Here is a 17,736-nt window from a genome sequence, read left to right as displayed (position 1 = left end):
CGTTCTGGCAGTTCCCTAGCACGTGGGCCTCCAATTGGATCTGGCCCAATTAGGGAACCTTGGCCCAGCGCTGGGGGCTATAAATACCCTCTTTCACTAAAGGGTCAGGTATTCAATTCTTCACTAAAAACCCTCATTCTCTAATAGCTACTGACTTAAGCATCAGAGGACCTTGCAGGTACCCCCCCATCTTGCTCTTCAAGCCAGATACTGCCGCCTTGACGATTCTTCTGATCAGGTACGATCAGTGGCGCCGTCTGTGGGAATGTGCTCCCCCTTCTTTAACAAAGATCAAAGCATAACCTTTCACCATCGTCATGGCCAACAACAACATACCTAGCCCTGATCCCTTCCTCCTGGAACAACTGATCGAAGATTCCACCCGCGAGGTGACGAATCGCCGTCGGCAGGAAGGATCGCAACGTGCTCTTGCCGGACAGAGAAGGCCGAGGCATGAGACCTCGCAGCCCCAGAGGCAACAGATTCAGAACATTCAACATGTGCACGGCCTTCAACAAGTCCAGAATGTCGAACAAACCCATCCTGAAGGACACGTTCAGAACGGGGAGGACGGGCAGACCCGACCCCAGACTGAACCAGAACAACTCCAAATTGTGAATGAGACTGATTCCAGAGACGGACAAGCCGCTTCCTCGTTCACCCGCACCTCTGACAGACGAAGAAGCCGTAGCCCGGACGAGGAGGAACAGATCAACATTCCCGAGGGCGCTGATCCAACCGCCATTATCCTACTCAAGGAGCTGCAGAGAACCAACCGCCTCATCCGCCAACAGGGCGACCGCATCCACGAGCTAGAAAGGAAGCGACGATATCGCTCCCCTCAGCGGAGACGCCATCGGTCACGTTCCTATTCCTCTTCGCGGTCTCCTCCGAGGAGAAATCGCAAGCGCAGTCCGTCTAGGTCTCGCTCCCCCGCGAGGAGAAACCGGCGCCAGCGGTCTTATTCCCGCTCTCCACCTCGAAAGACTCGGAAGAATCAGAAGCCTGAAACCACTGAAGCCAGGAGTCTCTCACCCGAGCAGGAACACCGAGGCCCCTCCAAAGCTGTGCAGAAAATCCGCGAGCACTCTCCTCCAAAAGACAACCGCAAAATCTCGGGCAAAACACGCACTAAATTCAAGCGGGGCAGACATTCAAACTCCCCTGAGCCTAGCGACGAAGAAGATTTCCGCAGTCCCTTGTCCGAGCACATCCGGCGAGTTCGTCTCCCCCGAGGGATGGAAAAACCACCCGCCTTGGACCAGTATGACGGGACCACCGACCCCGATGATCACATAAGGAGCATCGAAGCTGTCATGGACTACCATGTTGTCCGGGGATCCATCAAATGCCGCATCTTTCCGACCACGCTAAGGAAAGGCGCGATGACATGGTACAGGAATCTGCCCCCTGATTCCATCCACTCCTGGACTGAACTGAAGGACCTTTTCCTAAGCCACTTCACCGCGTCTCGTCGGCAACCGAAGTCGGAAGCAAATCTTGAAGCGGTAATTCAAGGTACCAACGAACCTTTGAGAGACTACCTCGACAGGTTCAACAAAGAAGCTATCCAAGTGCAGACGACGGACTACATGAAGAGGTACCTCCTCGAACGAGGGCTCCTCCCCGGAAGCGACTTCAAAAAGGCCATCAAGATTGAGAAAGTCCACTCCATGAACGCCCTCCTTCGCAAGGCTCAAGCCTTCATAGCATTCGAGGAGGGAGAGGCTGCTCCCATGAAAGCCTCGCGAGGCAATGATGCCGCTCGCAGTTCAAACTACGAGCACTCAGGCTCGAGACGCGGGCATGAAAAAAGGAAAGACGACAGGTCTCTCGATACCAAGGAGCGTCGAGGACCTTCCGGTCGCTTCAACGACTACACCCCTCTAAACGCCTCACGGGAACGGATTCTGGCCGAACGCCAAAACACTGACTTCAAGAAGTCGAACATCAGACCCCTGAAATCAAACCCCGCGAGGCCAGGAACCGACAAGTCCAAGTACTGCAAATACCATAAGAGTCATGGACACCTGACCGAGGAATGCATTCACCTCAAGGATGCCATTGAAACACTCATCAAGGAGGGTCGCCTTTCGAGATACACAAAGAAAGGGGAACCTTCCCGGAGAGACGACCAGAGAAACTCTGACGAAGGGAACTCACCGGACAACAGACCCTTGCAAGTAGCCCTGTCCGTCACCCGACCTGAAGACTTCATACCATAAGTCGGGGTGTCTACCACACTCAGCAAATGGGAAGAATTCCCATTCGCCATGGTCGTCTCCAACGGCGGAGATCCAGGCTCCCTCACCATCAGTTCAGTGAAGAGAAAGTTCGATGAGCTGCTTAGCGCCAACACAGACCTCGGCCCTACACTGCGAAAATTTCGAGGAAAATCTGAACCAATCACCTTCTACCTGGAAGAACTGCCCGGCGGAGCTCCAAACGCCACAATTCCCCTGCTCGTCCGAGCAAGAATAGCGAACTTCGTTGTTCGACGAGTCCTAGCTGATGAAGGCAGCTCGGTCGACATCATGTACTCCCATCTCTTCCGAACACTCCAGCTGGACGACACGCACCTCACTCCCTATGTGGGCTCAGACCTTCAAGGTTTCAACGGAGCTACCACTAAACCATGGGGTTACGTCGAGTTGATTGTCACCTTCGGGGAAGGGGAAGCCTCTAGGCAAGTCAAAACCAGATTCTTGGTGATCGACTGCAAAACCCTGTACAATTGCATCATCGGACGCCCCACTCTAGCCGAGCTGACCGCCGCACCCTCCACTGTCCACCTGAAGATGAAGTTCTACACGAGGACAGGACGAGTGGCCACCATCAACGCCGATATTGAAGCAGCCAGAAGAATCTTCGACGCCTCCGTCAAAGGATTAGAACTGATCGCTCCGCCGACCAGCTCCAACAAAAAGCCAAGGGCCGAAGACAAGCATCCTCGAGAAGACCAGCATCAGACAACCAACGTCAGCTCAGTCGACCTGGATGCCCGGTTTGCAGAGGAAGAACCAAAGATTGGGGAAAAGACGCGGTCAAAGGCACCTCACCCCATCCGACCAGTTCCAAACGGAGATTTCGAGCTTGTCCCCTTGGGAGAAAACCCCGACAAAGCAGTAAAAATCGGTAAGGGCATCCCAGACCTTCCGAGGAAGCAGCTCATAGCCTGCCTTCGAGCCAATGCCGATCTGTTCGCCTGGAGCGCCGCGGAAATGCCCGGAATCGACCCTGAGGTCGCCTGCCACCACCTCTCCATCGACCCAGCCGCAAAAGCCGTAGTTCAACGTAGGCGTCGGCAGTCTCCCGAGAAAGCGGAGGCTGCCGAGAAAGCTGTAAAAGACCTCCTAGAGGCAAATTTTATTTCCGAGGCCAAGTATTCAACTTGGCTCTCAAACGTTATACTTGTTAAGAAATCTAATGGAAAATGGAGAATGTGTGTTGATTATACTGATGTTAACCGGGCATGTCCAAAAGACGCCTATCCTTTACCAAACATTGATAGAGTGGTCGACAACTCGGCCGGCTATAAACTATTGTCTTTTATGGATGCTTATTCAGGTTACAACCAGATCCCCATGGCGAGGAGCGACAAGCAGTGCACGGCGTTTATGACCGAGTCGGGCAACTACTACTACAACGTAATGCCCTTCGGCCTCAAAAACGCGGGGTCCACGTATCAACGGATGATGAACAAAGTGTTCCGAGGGGAGATCGGTGACACCCTCGAGGTATACATGGACGATATGATCGTCAAATCTCGAGAAGACACCGACCACACCTCCCATCTTGAGCGCGTATTCGAGCGGGCCAGATCCTGCAAGATGCGCTTCAACCTAGAGAAATGCACCTTCGGCGTCCGAGCAGGAAAATTCCTCGGTTTCTATCTGACTGAACGGGGAATAGAAGCAAACCCGGATAAATGCCGAGCATTCTCTGAACTCCCTACTCCTAACAATAAAAAATCCATTCAAGTCTTAAACGGGATGCTCACTGCGCTATCACGTGTCGTCGCGAAATCCGCCCAGCACGCCCTCCCTTTCTTTAAACTGCTACGCAAAGATGCAGCCTTTGAATGGTCCGAGGAATGCGAGCAAGCACTTGCACACCTCAAGCAAGTACTCTCCGAACCGCCCGTCCTTTCCCGACCCAACGAAAACGAACCTCTGTACCTTTACTTAGCTGTTTCGAACGAAGCGGTCAGTGCGGCCTTGATCCGAGAAACCGAAGACGGGCAAAAACCCGTATATTTCACCAGCAAAGCCCTACAGGGACCCGAGGTGCGATACCAACAGATCGAGAAAGTCGCCATGGCCCTAGTAATAGCGGCCAGAAGGCTACGATACTACTTCCTCTCCCACACAATCTTCGTTCGGACGGATCAACCCATCAAGCAACTCCTCAGCCGACCAGACATGGCCGGCAGAATGCTAAGATGGTCCCTCGAGCTTTCGGAATTCGACGTGCAGTATGAAAGCAGGAAGGCATTAAAAGCTCAGGCACAAGCGGACTTTGTAGCAGAGATGACCTCTATCGCCGACTCGCCCGACATGACTAAGGACAAATGGACCATCTACGTAGATGGCGCCTCGAGCAACTCGGGAAGCGGGGCAGGCATTATCTTGGAAAACGACGAAGGACTTATCGTAGAAGTATCTTTGGTCCTCTCTTTCAACACGTCGAACAACCAGGCCAAGTACGAAGCCCTCCTCGCAGGCCTGAGACTCGCCGAGGACGTAGGGGCACGAGAGATCAAGATCTACACGGATTCCCAACTCGTCGCATCCCACATCAGCGGCGACTACCAGGCCAAAAACGACGTACTCGCCGAATATCTCGCGCTCGTCAAGGATAAGATGAAAAAATTCGCCAAAGCAGAAGTCGAGCATATTCCCCGAGAACACAACTCGCGCGCCGACATACTATCCAAACTTGCGAGCACGAGGAAGAAAGGGGGAAACAAATCGGTTATCCAAGAAATTCTGCCCAGACCAAGTATAGGCGAAAACGCGCGAGCTCTACAAATATTCGCTATCGGGGACGACCAATGCTGGATGACCCCAGTGTACAACTTCCTCACGAAAGACGAGCTCCCCGCCGACGCGAAAGAAGCCTCAACAATTAAGAGACGAGCGTGTTCATACACTATCCTCAAAAACAAACTGTACCGACGAGGCTTCTCCATCCCCCTCCTTAAATGCATCGATGCCTCGCAAGCACTGGAGGTACTCCAAGAGCTTCATGGTGGAATCAACGGCCAACACCTCGGCGGGCGGTCACTAGCTCGGAAAGCCCTCAGAGCTGGCTATTACTGGCCGACCATGCAGCAGGACGCCAAAGAATATGTCAAGAAATGCGACAAATGCCAGCGTCACGCCGACATGCACCTGGCTCCCCCGAACGAGCTCAAATCTCTCTCCTCGCCTTGGCCTTTCTCCACGTGGGGAATGGACCTCCTCGGACCTTTCCCGGTCGGATCCTACCAAAACAAATACCTGGTGGTCGCTGTGGATTACTTCACGAAATGGATAGAAGCTGAAGTGCTCGCTAAAATCACATCCCAAAACGTACTTCGATTTTACAAGCGGAACATACTCGCTCGATTCGAGGTACCACAGGCGATAATAACCGACAACGGCACCCAGTTCACGGACAGAAAATTCCAGGAATTCGTGGCCAAACTCGGGACGAAGCAGCACTTCACTTCGGTCGAGCACCCCCAAACCAACGGACAGGCTGAAGCCGCCAACCGGGTCATTCTCCGTGGATTGAAGAGAAGGCTGGGCGAGGCAAAAAAAGCTTGGGTCGAAGAGCTGCACAGCGTCCTCTGGGCATACAGAACGACCCCGCATTCGAGCACCGGGGAAACTCCGTTCAGGTTGACCTATGGCACTGAAGCCGTGATCCCCGTGGAGATCCGAGAACCGTCTCGTCGGACCGAGTCACCCCTCGAGGAAGAACTCAATGACGAAGCTATGAGGGAGGAACTCGACATGGTCGAGGAAATCCGGACAGGATCTTCCCTCCGAGAAGCGAAATTGAAACAACAAATAACATTAAGACATAACGCTAAAGTTATCAAGCGCGCATTCGAAGTCGGAGACTTAGTGCTCCGCAGGAACATGAAAGATTCTCGCGAGGGCAAACTAGCCCCGAACTGGGAAGGCCCATACCGAGTTTACGATAAAACCGAAAACGGTGCGTATTACCTCGAGAGCCTCCTCGGCGAAAAACTCGCTCGACCTTGGAATGCTGAAAAACTCAGACGCTACTACAGTTAGAAACACCCTAACACCACCCGGCCGCTCATAACGAACACGAGGCAACGCTGGGCAAGGACTCGCGCCCTGGTACGAGCGTGCATGCTCCACGACAGCATCGGTCAGATTACCTTAACAAGGGGAAAAGCCGACCACGCGACGGGCCTAGCACACAGACCCTCCGCGGAAGTACCCGCACGGTAGAACCCCAGCTCGCGATGGGATCGTTCACGCCGCGAGCACGTGGCACCAACCGCTGCCTCGAGCTCGCTCTTGGCGCACACCTGCTCTGCGCACCCGAACTGTACAATACACGCCCGGACTACAAACCTCGGTCGAGCATAAACATAAAAACATATTCGACAATAAATATCGGATAAGCGCAAATAAACGTTGAAACATAAAAGCAGAGTAGTATTAAAAACCGACCAACCTGGCCGGGATATCCAAATATTACAAACATTATCCGGGCATCGCCCCATTAAAAACATTGGCACGCAGGCCACAAAACATTGGCACGCAGGCCACAAAACTGGCACACAGGCCACAACCAAAGGTAAACTGATCAGACGTTACCATCCTCATCCTCGGCACTGTTGTCCTCACCCTGGGGCTCCAGCTCATCTTCCCAGTCCTCGAACTCCGGGTTTGATTCAATTCGCCCGTCCACAACCTTATTATATGGACCAATGTCCCTCGTCACCAAGCGCGGGTTGAGGAATTTCAGCTGATCCACTGCAGCTTTGAAACCAACCCCGAAGGTAGCAACACAGTCGACCTCCAGCTCCCTCACCTTGCCCAGAAGCTGAGAGCGCGTCACCAAAGCTTTCTCGTCTTCATCCTCCTCGGCAGCAGGGAGATGAGACCTCTCCAAATCAGCAATTCGCTCACGGAGCCTTTTTCCCTCGGCCTCCAAGTCCGCGACCTTGTTCCGCTCTTTGACGAGGTCTTCCACTATGCCGCTCTGGACCTCAAACTTGTCTTTATAATTTTCAAACTCATGCTCCAGCTCATCATATTTGGTCTGCAGAGCATCATAGTCCTTCTTGGGACAGACATTTTGAGCATTGAGGGCCAAAGCCAAGGCGGCCACTCTCATCATCCCTTCGAGGTCCTCGGACAAATCCTTGTCTCGAGCCGCCCGGTCTCGCCTGACAATGTGCCTCACCTCCTCGCGCTCGAGCAGCACATTCCTCTTTGAGAAAATTCCCCTGTGCAGAGTACAAGAGGGCAGCACTATATCTTCCTCGGAGGGGTTGTCGATGATAAGAGGACGAAGCTCCGTGGTCCCTTCATTCTTTTGCTTTTTTCCGGCTGGAGAACCACGCGAGGTCGTCCCAACTGACGAAGGAGAGCCACTGTCAGGGACACCCGCAGCAGCCGCCTTGACCTCCTCGACCCGCGTTCGTTTCACTGACACCTTGACGGCCCCCTTGTTCTTTGCCCTCATCTTCACAATTTTGTCATGCAAGTCGGCCATTTTTCCTGCAAAATAAAGAGTTAGAACCAAAAAGATATTGCTCGAACAAGTAATAGCTATCTCACCTAACAAAATCATAGCGTCCCCGTAACTTCCGTACTCGAGGACAGTTTTGGTGTTGATGTACCGAGGCTCCAGCATGGGGCTTCCATCTTCCTCGAACAAGGGATCCCTGTTAGGATACGTACATACAGCCGATCTAAACCCGTCCACAAAAGATGTGAACCGCTGGTACCCACCTGTATCCCGCTCATTGAGATCCTCATCCCGGAAGATGTAATAGTCAGTCCCACGCTCGAAGTGATCGGGCTGCCACTCCAGTGGGAACCGAGCAGATGGACCCACCTTCTTCACTCCATCCTCGATATACTCGCGCTCCTCGAACAAGTGGTTCTCGGCCTCGGGGGTAAGTGGCTTAACCAAAAAATATCGACTATTGAAATGCTTGATAGAGTCCTGATAAATGGCGAACAGCTTCTTCGGCTGCTTAAACGACACCCAACTCCACTTGCCGTCCGGATCACGCAACCTCTGCAAATGAAATACCCTGAAGAAAAGAGGCAGAGTCGCTTCGACCTCCAGAAAACCGCATACAACTTCAAAGGCCCTTAAAAACGCGAAGGCGTTGGGGTGAAGCTGGGACGGGCACAGGCGCAACCAACTGAAGATGCTCCGCTGTAAACAAGTGAAGGGGAGTCGAAGGCCGACCTCTTTAAAAACAAACTCGTACATAGTAAAGCGAGGACCCGGGAATTGCGAGCAGATCCTCTGGTGAGACCTGGGCACAAAGGCACCCCAAGAAGGCTCCTCGTCCTGGTCGAGGTCCTCGATAACATTAAAAGCTTCCTTAGGACGCGCCGAGAAGCGCGATGCAATCGTTCTCGGAGCGACGACCACCCATTCTTCAAGTGCCCTCGGGGATGTCTCGACGATGGGAATGTCCCCTTGCGAGCCGACAGCTTCATCCCCGTCTGAAATGTCGAAAACGATATCGTCCTTGTTCTCGTCGGACATTTACCTGAAAAGCAGAGGAAACAGTGAATTAGACTGGTCAAATCCACCCTTCCACCGCAAGTCAAGTGAAAGGGCGAGGAAAAGGGACGAAGAAAATTCCCCCAATCACCGAATGACCGACGAGCTAAAGCACCCTCAGGGTAAGGTCAACAAACCCATATCCTCACCGGGACATGCAACCATGGTTGTCAAACTCGCGGGTAGACTCGTAAACTCGTACGAGTTTACGAGTCTAGGAAGCGTAAGCGAGTAGACTCGCACATAGAATCATTTTTTGATAGACTCGAATAGACTCGGGTAGACTCGCATAAACTCGTATAGACTCGCGAGTCTATCATGAGTTTACGAGTCTATAAGTTTTTTTAATTTTTTTATTAAACCAATAAAGGTCCAAACTCCCCAAGAGATTTTATTTTTATTTTTTAAAAAACCTTTTTTTTTGTATAAGAATTTGAATATTTCTCTCTCTCTCTCTCTCCCTCCTCTCTTCTCTCTCTCTCTCTCTCTCTCTCTCTCTCTCTCTCTCTCTCACTCTCTCTCTCTCCTAATATGAACAAGATCAATAATTTGGTTTATGCAATATGCAATTTGAAGTTTAAAATAAAAAAGGAAAAGTAAAGAGTGTTGTTCTTTCGTTTTAAGATATTCATTCAGATGATGAATGGATTATTGAAGATCTTGATGAAGATAATGTGCAAACTACAGTTGTTGTTGAGCAAAATGATGTTATTCTTAACAATATTGTCTAAGATGATGTTGTTGTTAATAAAGTTATGATGTGGTGGGATGACAATGTTGAGTTAGGTCGAAGTAGAACTTGAAGTAATTCAACAATGATTAATGATGAATAAGTTGATTCATCTGGGGTAGAGTTTGATGGTGATGATAATTGTGGTGATAATTTCACTGGAATTTTTTGTGATTGAAGCCATTAGCATATATGTTTTATATTTTTTTTGCTTTATGTAGTAGCCAATTAAGAATATATTAGTACTTTAAGTCTTTAACTACATGCTATGCTATTTTATTTGTTTTATTTTTGAGTTTTTTTGCTATGAAGTTTTTTATAGAGTATGAAATTTAAATTTTAATGTTAATTTTGTACTATTATTTATATTTGTGTCATATATGAGGTATTTACAAGTGTGGAAATTTGGGAGTGTGTCATATATGTGTCACTTATAGGTTTTTGAAAGTCATTTTTTATTTTTCATAGACTCGTACGAGTTTGCGAGTCGATTCTGCGAGTCGAGTCTATGGACCCTTTACGAGTCTGAGTAGACTTGCGAGTTTGACAACCTTGCATGCAACCTCTACTGCTCGTGGCATTCAAACCACTCCTAATTAATCTTAAAGGCTAGACGTCTCATTCAAACGTTCCTGCTCCGCTTACTCAAATATCACTCGGCGAACGCGTGGGAGACACGGTTATTTCCTAGATCTACTCGGCTAATTCATGAATCCTGCTCGTTGCACTCACCACTCATGCCCGCCGCACTCAAAAGACATACTTAAAACTTAAATAAAGACATGAAGGAGACGAGGAACTTACTTGAAGAAAACGAGGAAGAGATGAACGAGACAAGGAGGAGAGCAGTGAGCGAATCTTGAAGTTTTGAAAAATGTTAAGTGACAAATGAGTGATCTCCTCACTCCTTATATAGGGAAAGAAGGCCAAAGGGTGTCATGATGGCCTAGGCAGCCTAGGAGGCGCCATCATTGCCTGCACCCCAAAGGCGGCTCCATCCACGAAAGGAGGCCACGTGTCCCAAAACATCTTGGGAACTCCAAAAGGCGCCGTCTGCTTTCATCCCTAAAAACGGCGCAACAATAATTACAGCCTGTACAGCTGACACCTGTCAATCACGCTGACAAGTGACAACCAAAACGTGTTAAAAACCGAGACAACGTCTCCCCGGCTCCCTTGGACACCGGCCGACCTAAGCCCTCGAGAAGCCCAGCATTGGAAACCGTTGCCCGTGCTCCGCTAACCTCCTGGTTAAAGTCATCACCCTTATAAGACTAATGACTTGGGGGGCTCCTGTTCTGGACTGGGCCGAGCAGGCCCAACCCTTGTTACCAGCCGAGCAGGCCCAAATCCCTTGGGCTCAATTACTGGGCAACCGTCAAGGGCTGTCCCCGCGCGAAGACTCTAGCCGAGCAGGCCCAAATCATTTGGGCCCGCTTACTGGGTAACCGCCGAGAGTTATCCACGCGCGAAGACCACGCGTCACGTCTCAGCGAAGGATTCGGTCAACCAACTCCGAACCCTACGCCATGTGCATCCAGAATGTGAGTCTCCTGCTGACTCAGCCCTAGCACGGGACGTTCTGGCAGTTCCCTAGCACGTGGGCCTCCAATTGGATCTGGCCCAATTAGGGAACCTTGGCCCAGCGCTGGGGGCTATAAATACCCTCTTTCACTAGAGGGTCAGGTATTCAATTCTTCACTAAAAACCCTCATTCTCTGATAGCTACTGACTTAAGCATCGGAGGACCTTGCAGGTACCCCCCATCTTGCTCTTCAAGCCAGATACTGCCGCCTTGACGATTCTTCTGATCAGGTACGATCAAAAACTATTACCTATGCAGAATTTTTGGAAGTTGTTATCTTTTTCCTATGAATTTCAACACCATAGTGTTGAAAGTGCCATTACTTGAATGGTGCTGCATCGACCTGAACAACAACGAATCCAGAAGACAAGTCTTACAAGTCTTTATTTCCCATTACCAGCTATATAATAACATATCCTCATAATTTAGTGTTTGTTGGCTGTTGACCTAGCTCCTACCTATACAAACCCGACGAGATTATAATTAGCTTCAATAAAAAATAGCCGATGAAATATCTATACAATAAAAACTATCAGAAAAATATTTTGCATTGAAATTACAACCTAAAGAAAAATTCCAATCACATATAAACCCTAAACACAAAAGCCAATATTGAACTTCAATGAAAAATAATAGAAAAACTTCAAACCCTAAAAATATACCAATTAAAACCTAAACAGTAATATAAAATTAAAATTTGATGATTGAAAACAATGGCACGTATAATTCTAGATATGCTTACACAATTTTTAAGCTAGTAATTAAGTTAGGAAGACAATAAAAACAGACATATTCAATCAAAATGAATCTTAAACAGCATTTACATAAAAGAGATTTGGCTTGTAAATGGAAGTAACTTACTTTTAGCTCAATTTCCCAAAGAAATTCAATTCAAAACTGTAAACACCCTGTACTTTGAATTATCCTATAATAAAAACTTTTTTTAGGGACCAAATATGTGGACGGAAAATTTTAGGTGGATCATTCTTTGAACAAATTTTTTTTAGGAATTAAAAATAAAATTGACTATATTTAGAGCGACTAAAAATATATTTAACCCTATTCAATTTAATTATCTATTATTTTAATTTCGTAATAGAAAATAATTATTAGGATCATTGAATCTTTGCATAGTAAAAATAAAAATCATAAAATACACCAATTTTTTTACTTGAATGCTCCAAATATATAGTTTTATACATAGTCTGTTTGAATAAACTTATTTGCATTCAGATATAAATATAATTTTTTATGAGACTATTTCAAAAAGATTATGGCAACAACTTTAGCATGTCCTTCAATTTTTTTAAGCTTATTCCACGAGCTCTTTTTCATGATAGCTTATGAGAATAATTGATAGGTTATACAAAAATAGAATAATTCATGTATAATTTTAAAAATATCTTACACATAAACTCTGTCAAGTTGCTTATCCAACAAGATGATGTAGTGATAAAATGTTATCGTTTAAGCTTCAAAGAAAAATACTTCGCTTAGAATCAATTAGTTAATTAAATAAATAAATGTTAGATAAGGCATAACTACTAACTTCTCTCTTGATTACATTTTTTACTTCTAGAGGGTTAACCAATGTTTACTAAATGCATGTAAACTTTTTAAGTCACATATGTATGTATTGAACTTTTTTTTTTTTTTAGAAATCAAGATATCATTAAAGGGAGAACTAAGGGTTCTCCAACCCGAATACAAAAGAGAGAACGGGAAAAAACCCCGCCACAGAAAAATTACTAACCAATTACATTACGAGAGATAGTACAAAGGCTCACTACAAAACTCGTAAAAAGAATAATTGGGGTGAGTAATTTTTCCACAATAAGACCAACGCCAAGCCAACATCTTAATGTTCCAAACGGTGTTGTTTACGCTCCAAGCCTCTTTACGAAAGCAAACACCATTTCTAACCAACCATATGCACCATGTTGTGGCAAACCATACTATGTCCAATTTTCTATCCATCACCAATTTACTATGAAAAAAAGAGTGTCATTCCATAAAATTTGGTAAACACTCATCTTTAAAAATAACCCCTTTACCCACCCAAAAAGCTATCTCACTCCAAATATTTTTTACCACCCAACAACCCAAAAATAAATGATTCCGAGTTTCCGGACTATTTCCACAAAAAGTACACTTTAATTCTACCGAGGGAAAAGATATACCTCTAACCACCAAGAGGTCCTTCAAAGGAAGTCTATTGTGAAATAACCTCCAACCAAAAGCCTTTATTTTAAAAGGCGCTTCCATAACCCACAAAAGACCAAAAGCTTCTGTCATACCCCAAAATTTACCCGGTGTGATTCTCGTTTCAATTTATTCAGGGATTAAAAATTAGGAGCCATAGAATTTGATATATCCATTATCAAACTCGCTCTCCTATAAAACTCCTGTATAGATTGGCATAAAATAAAATAAGGGTGTAAATAGCAAATCTTTCTTAATGACACTAGGCCCATTCACATTCTTTAAAAGGCCTTTGATTTTTTTTTCTCTCTTCTAAAAAAAAGAAGAGAAAGAGAAAGAAAATTAATCTTTATTTAAAGTTACAAAAAAAAAAAAAGAAGGGATTAATATGTTAATATTAATCATTTTTAAAGGTTATCATATTGGTTTTAATATTATACTATCCTTTTTAATATCATTACTAGTAATCTTGTTGTTATTAGTATTAATATTATTAATGGTTATTATTAATATTATCAGAATTTTGTGTTAATAAGAGGTTTATTATATAACTGGGCTGTGGATTAAGTTTGGGCCACGTGGATACTGGGTCGGGGCGGATCATGGGCCGAGTTTGGGTCGGGTTGAACCCGTTCCCTATTCACCTTCTCCCTCCCCACGCAAACCCTAACCTCACCCTCCTCCAGCGGCCGCCGCCCCTCATCATACAAACCCTAGCTGCAAATTATGAATCTAACCCAGGCCCAAGAACCAAATCTAAACGCAATCAGATCTCGGGAGTATTTGCAATCAAATCACAAACAAATAGTTAACAGAATCAAATCAAACATTCACTTAAATAGAAAATCTGAATATAATTTTCATTCATAACTCAATATGTTACACAATCAAATCTCCGAATCAATATTACAACTAATCTAATCTTTCTAAAAAAAAAACTAACCCTAAGACTATAAAATGGGAAGAGAAAATTAGAAGAAGGGGGGATTCGTTCTTGGAGCCGCCGCGACTCTTGAACCCAGATTTCTTCAAAGCTTGAATCTTCATCGCACCTGCAAAAACACACGGAGAAGAAGAAGGATTAGAGAGGAGTGCGAGAAGATCAGGAGGAAGCAAAAGGTACGAATCGTCAAACTTAGCTTAGGTCTTCATCTTGATTGCATATGTTTTTCTCACTGATTTCTGGAGATCATTAGGATTAGGGTTCATAGGTTGATGAACATGTGAGGTTCTGGGTTCGGATTGAAGGATTCGGGGTTGGGGTTTTGAATTTTCCGATGAAGATTCATCGGATTCTGGGATTTAGACGGTGGTGGGGGGCGGTTCATGACGGATTTGTGGGTGTTGTTGTTTGGTTTCGGGTAAGAGAGGCGAGGGTGAGGAAAGAAGAGAACATAGAACAAGGGGAAGTGAGGAATATGAAGAATGAGGTGTTTTCTTTTGCTTTTGAGTCCCCTTGTTTTTTTTGCCGTTGGATGAATGCCGCGTGGCCTCGCTATGGTCACCTGGCTATCATCAGATTTCTTCAATTCAGTGCTTTCCTTTATCATATGCATAAATCAGAGGGGACATGCAGACCATAGGATGCGTGTTAGATCTAGATCCAAGGGCCACAATCTGAACGCACATCAAAACGTGTATACCCTCCCCACACCAGAACCAAACGGACTCAAACACTATTGGGCTCAGCCCTATTGCTATCCACACACCCCATTTACTACTCTTCAAACAACATACACCCCCCTTTACAAATAAAAAAAAAAAAATAATATTTAATTAATTAATTTTGTGAAAATTTAATTATTTAATTATTTGTACTCTCTTGATGATTTAATCCAACTTTCTCCTCGAACCGACTAAATCCATTAGTCGCAGTAGACAAGAAATAATTTTTGATCATTTAATTTATTTATAATATAATTGATTTTTATTTATTTATTAATAATATACTCGATTCTAATTTATTTATTAACGATATAATCGATTCAAGTTTAGTTCTCTCCTCGACCCGACTAAATCTATTAGTAACTTTAGACGAGAGATCAAAAATACATAAAATTCAAAACACATTTAATTTGCTGCCCGCGACGATCAATCTATCGATCTGAGTAACCAGCAATGCCCCTTAATCCGTTAGCTATACTGATCATCGCATCTAACGGTGCCATATCAAACCGGGGTTGTACGCCCAAATAAGCATTCAAAATACACTAAACCACGATACTACGGATTTTCATCCATTCAACTGCGATTTTCAAATCAAATTCCAAACAATTTGAAAACAACTTCAAATACAATGCGTACAACCCTGTGCCCGAACTACGTTGACTCTGATTCTCCCTAAGGAGATACGTAGGCACTTGGCAACAAGGCGAGTCTCCCCCCCTAAAATCTCACTTCAGTTCAAATCTCAATTTTCGCCCTATTCATTTCCTTAGCTATTAAACCCTATTATTTTAGCCATAAACCTTTACCTTAGATTCAAAGCCAATAGGAAAGGGTTGAGGGTGCCTAACACCTTCCCTCAACCTGATTATAATAACTTACCCTGAATCTCATAACTGCGTAGGGTTTCCTATTCGCCCTTCAGAATAGGTGGCGAATCTAAATCTTAATTTTTAGGGCAGGTTGCTAGAGCTGGCGACTCTGCTGGGGAAAATCATCAATGGTGAATTATCATGCTCCTAAGGCTTGAGAGGGTTTAGGTTTGGCAAATTATTTAGGTTTGTGGCGAGCGATTAGGGTTTGGCATTTTGCCATTTTTAGGGTTTGGGGGAAGGTTTATTTTTTTAATAATAAATATTTAATTCTTTATTTATTTATTTATTGTTTTCATTAAATGTTTATTTGTCATATCTGTATAAAATGCTTAATTGTTATAATCTGCACTGTTGGGTTTTATATGTGATTGTTGTTAAACCTAAGCGTGAGAATTATAATAATGACCAGAGGGGAATTACATCGCCTACGAGTCTTATTATAATTCCACTCAGAGTGGGTTGAATATTCGGAAAGGTCTGATACGAGGCTCGACCTTGTTGAGGCCTGGACTGGGTATTTAGCTGATCTCTCTGGGAACCAGCCCCTAAAATTCGAACCTCATGGACCAATGAGTTGTTCCAAAATCCAAAGAGACAAAAAGTCTCGGCGGCTACGAACAATCCCATGAAACCTTCTAGAACATTCCCGTGGGAAGGGTAGGCTCCTAAGCCGTTACGTCGAACCTATGAACCTAGGGCTTATGTGCTTATGTGTTTAACTGTACGCTTTCATTATTTCTTATATATCTCATATAATTGTGGCATTCATCATGCATCATGTGCATTCTTGCATCGGGTCTTATCAAAAAAAAAGGTGAAAAAAAAGAAGGAGTTATTATATTTAACCAATGGATGTGGATAAGGCATAAACACGAATAAAGCATATCATTCATGGCATGCATATCATTTTCATGGCATTGAAAGAAGATCTCTCTTTTACCTTCAGAGCAAGAGACCATTGGGAAGGATAATCTAACATCCCGACCGTCTTATCAGATCAGATTTCAGCAAAAGAAAGCGATTGAACAACTAGAGCAAAACCAAGCCGCCCTTCGCGAGGAAGTGACCCAATTGAAAGGCACTGTTGAGGATCTCAAAGGAGGAATGACCCAAATGCTGAGCTTCATGAAAGATCTCATGGATAAGCAAGAAAAGGCTAAGGAGGTCCAAGACCAGTATGAGGAGATCCCTAACGACAGAAACCCGCTACTAGGATTTGTTTCAGGCTTTGGCCCAGCTAAGGACAGACCTCAGGTCCGATCCGTCAGGAGAGCTATCCAATTCCAAGAGAAAGGAGATACCTCTCAAGAAGGGCTTGTCCCCACTCCAGAAACAAAAGGGACAACCCGCACAGTTCGCATTCCTGCTAACAACGTCCTTAAGGATAATGATTACCTGGATCTACAATACGGAGTACAAGAGGTGGACAACACAGACCAAGCACCTCAGACGCAGCAGTCTAATCCCAACTCTAGGGAAGACTTCAAGGACAGTGAACAGATCAAAGCGCTAGAGGAGAGACTAAAGGTGGTAGAAGGATACGATGCTTTCGATGTGGACGCCTTCGAAATGAGTTTGGTCTCAGACTTGACTATCCCTCACAAATTCAAGATTCCTGACTTCGAGAAATACAAAGGACTCACATGTCCGAGAAACCACTTACGCATGTACGTGCGAAAAATGGCTGCCTATGCCCACGATCAAAAGCTGATGATACATTTCTTCCAAGATAGCTTAAGCGGGGCATCTGTTGACTGGTACATGCAATTGGAGAAATCCTATATCCGAAGCTGGAATGATCTTGCTAACACATTCTTGAAGCAATACAAGTACAACCTAGACATGGCACCCAATAGAGTGCAATTACAAAACATGTCACAGAAGAAGGATGAAACATTCAA

The 17,736-nt window shown here is 45.5% G+C and overlaps 1 protein-coding gene across 1 annotated transcript; it reads left to right on the top strand.

Annotated features, from left to right (window-relative positions):
- Positions 1-317: 317 nt before the first annotated feature.
- Positions 318-2,225, top strand: LOC131613841 (uncharacterized). The gene is made up of 2 exons (XM_058885477.1): positions 318-1,508; positions 1,695-2,225. The coding sequence occupies exons 1-2, from the start codon at positions 318-320 to the stop codon at positions 2,223-2,225; spliced, it is 1,722 nt and encodes a 573-aa protein (XP_058741460.1).
- Positions 2,226-17,736: the final 15,511 nt, after the last annotated feature.

The sequence above is a fragment of the Vicia villosa genome, linkage group LG6 (genome assembly GCF_029867415.1).
Source record: "Vicia villosa cultivar HV-30 ecotype Madison, WI linkage group LG6, Vvil1.0, whole genome shotgun sequence".
In the NCBI taxonomy this organism is placed as follows: domain Eukaryota; kingdom Viridiplantae; phylum Streptophyta; class Magnoliopsida; order Fabales; family Fabaceae; genus Vicia; species Vicia villosa.
The sequence above is the reverse complement of the archived record's forward strand: the minus strand, read 5'-3'. Positions and strand labels throughout refer to the sequence as shown.

What these genes read in the sequence shown, in the direction of transcription:
- LOC131613841 (XM_058885477.1), top strand. Translation starts at nt 318, where the DNA reads ATGGCCAACAACAACATACCTAGCCCTGATCCCTTCCTCCTGGAACAA. An exon ending in CGGAAGCAAATCTTGAAGCG is followed by an intron (nt 1,509 to 1,694) that starts GTAATTCAAGGT and finishes CTCCTTCGCAAG; the next exon opens with GCTCAAGCCTTCATAGCATT.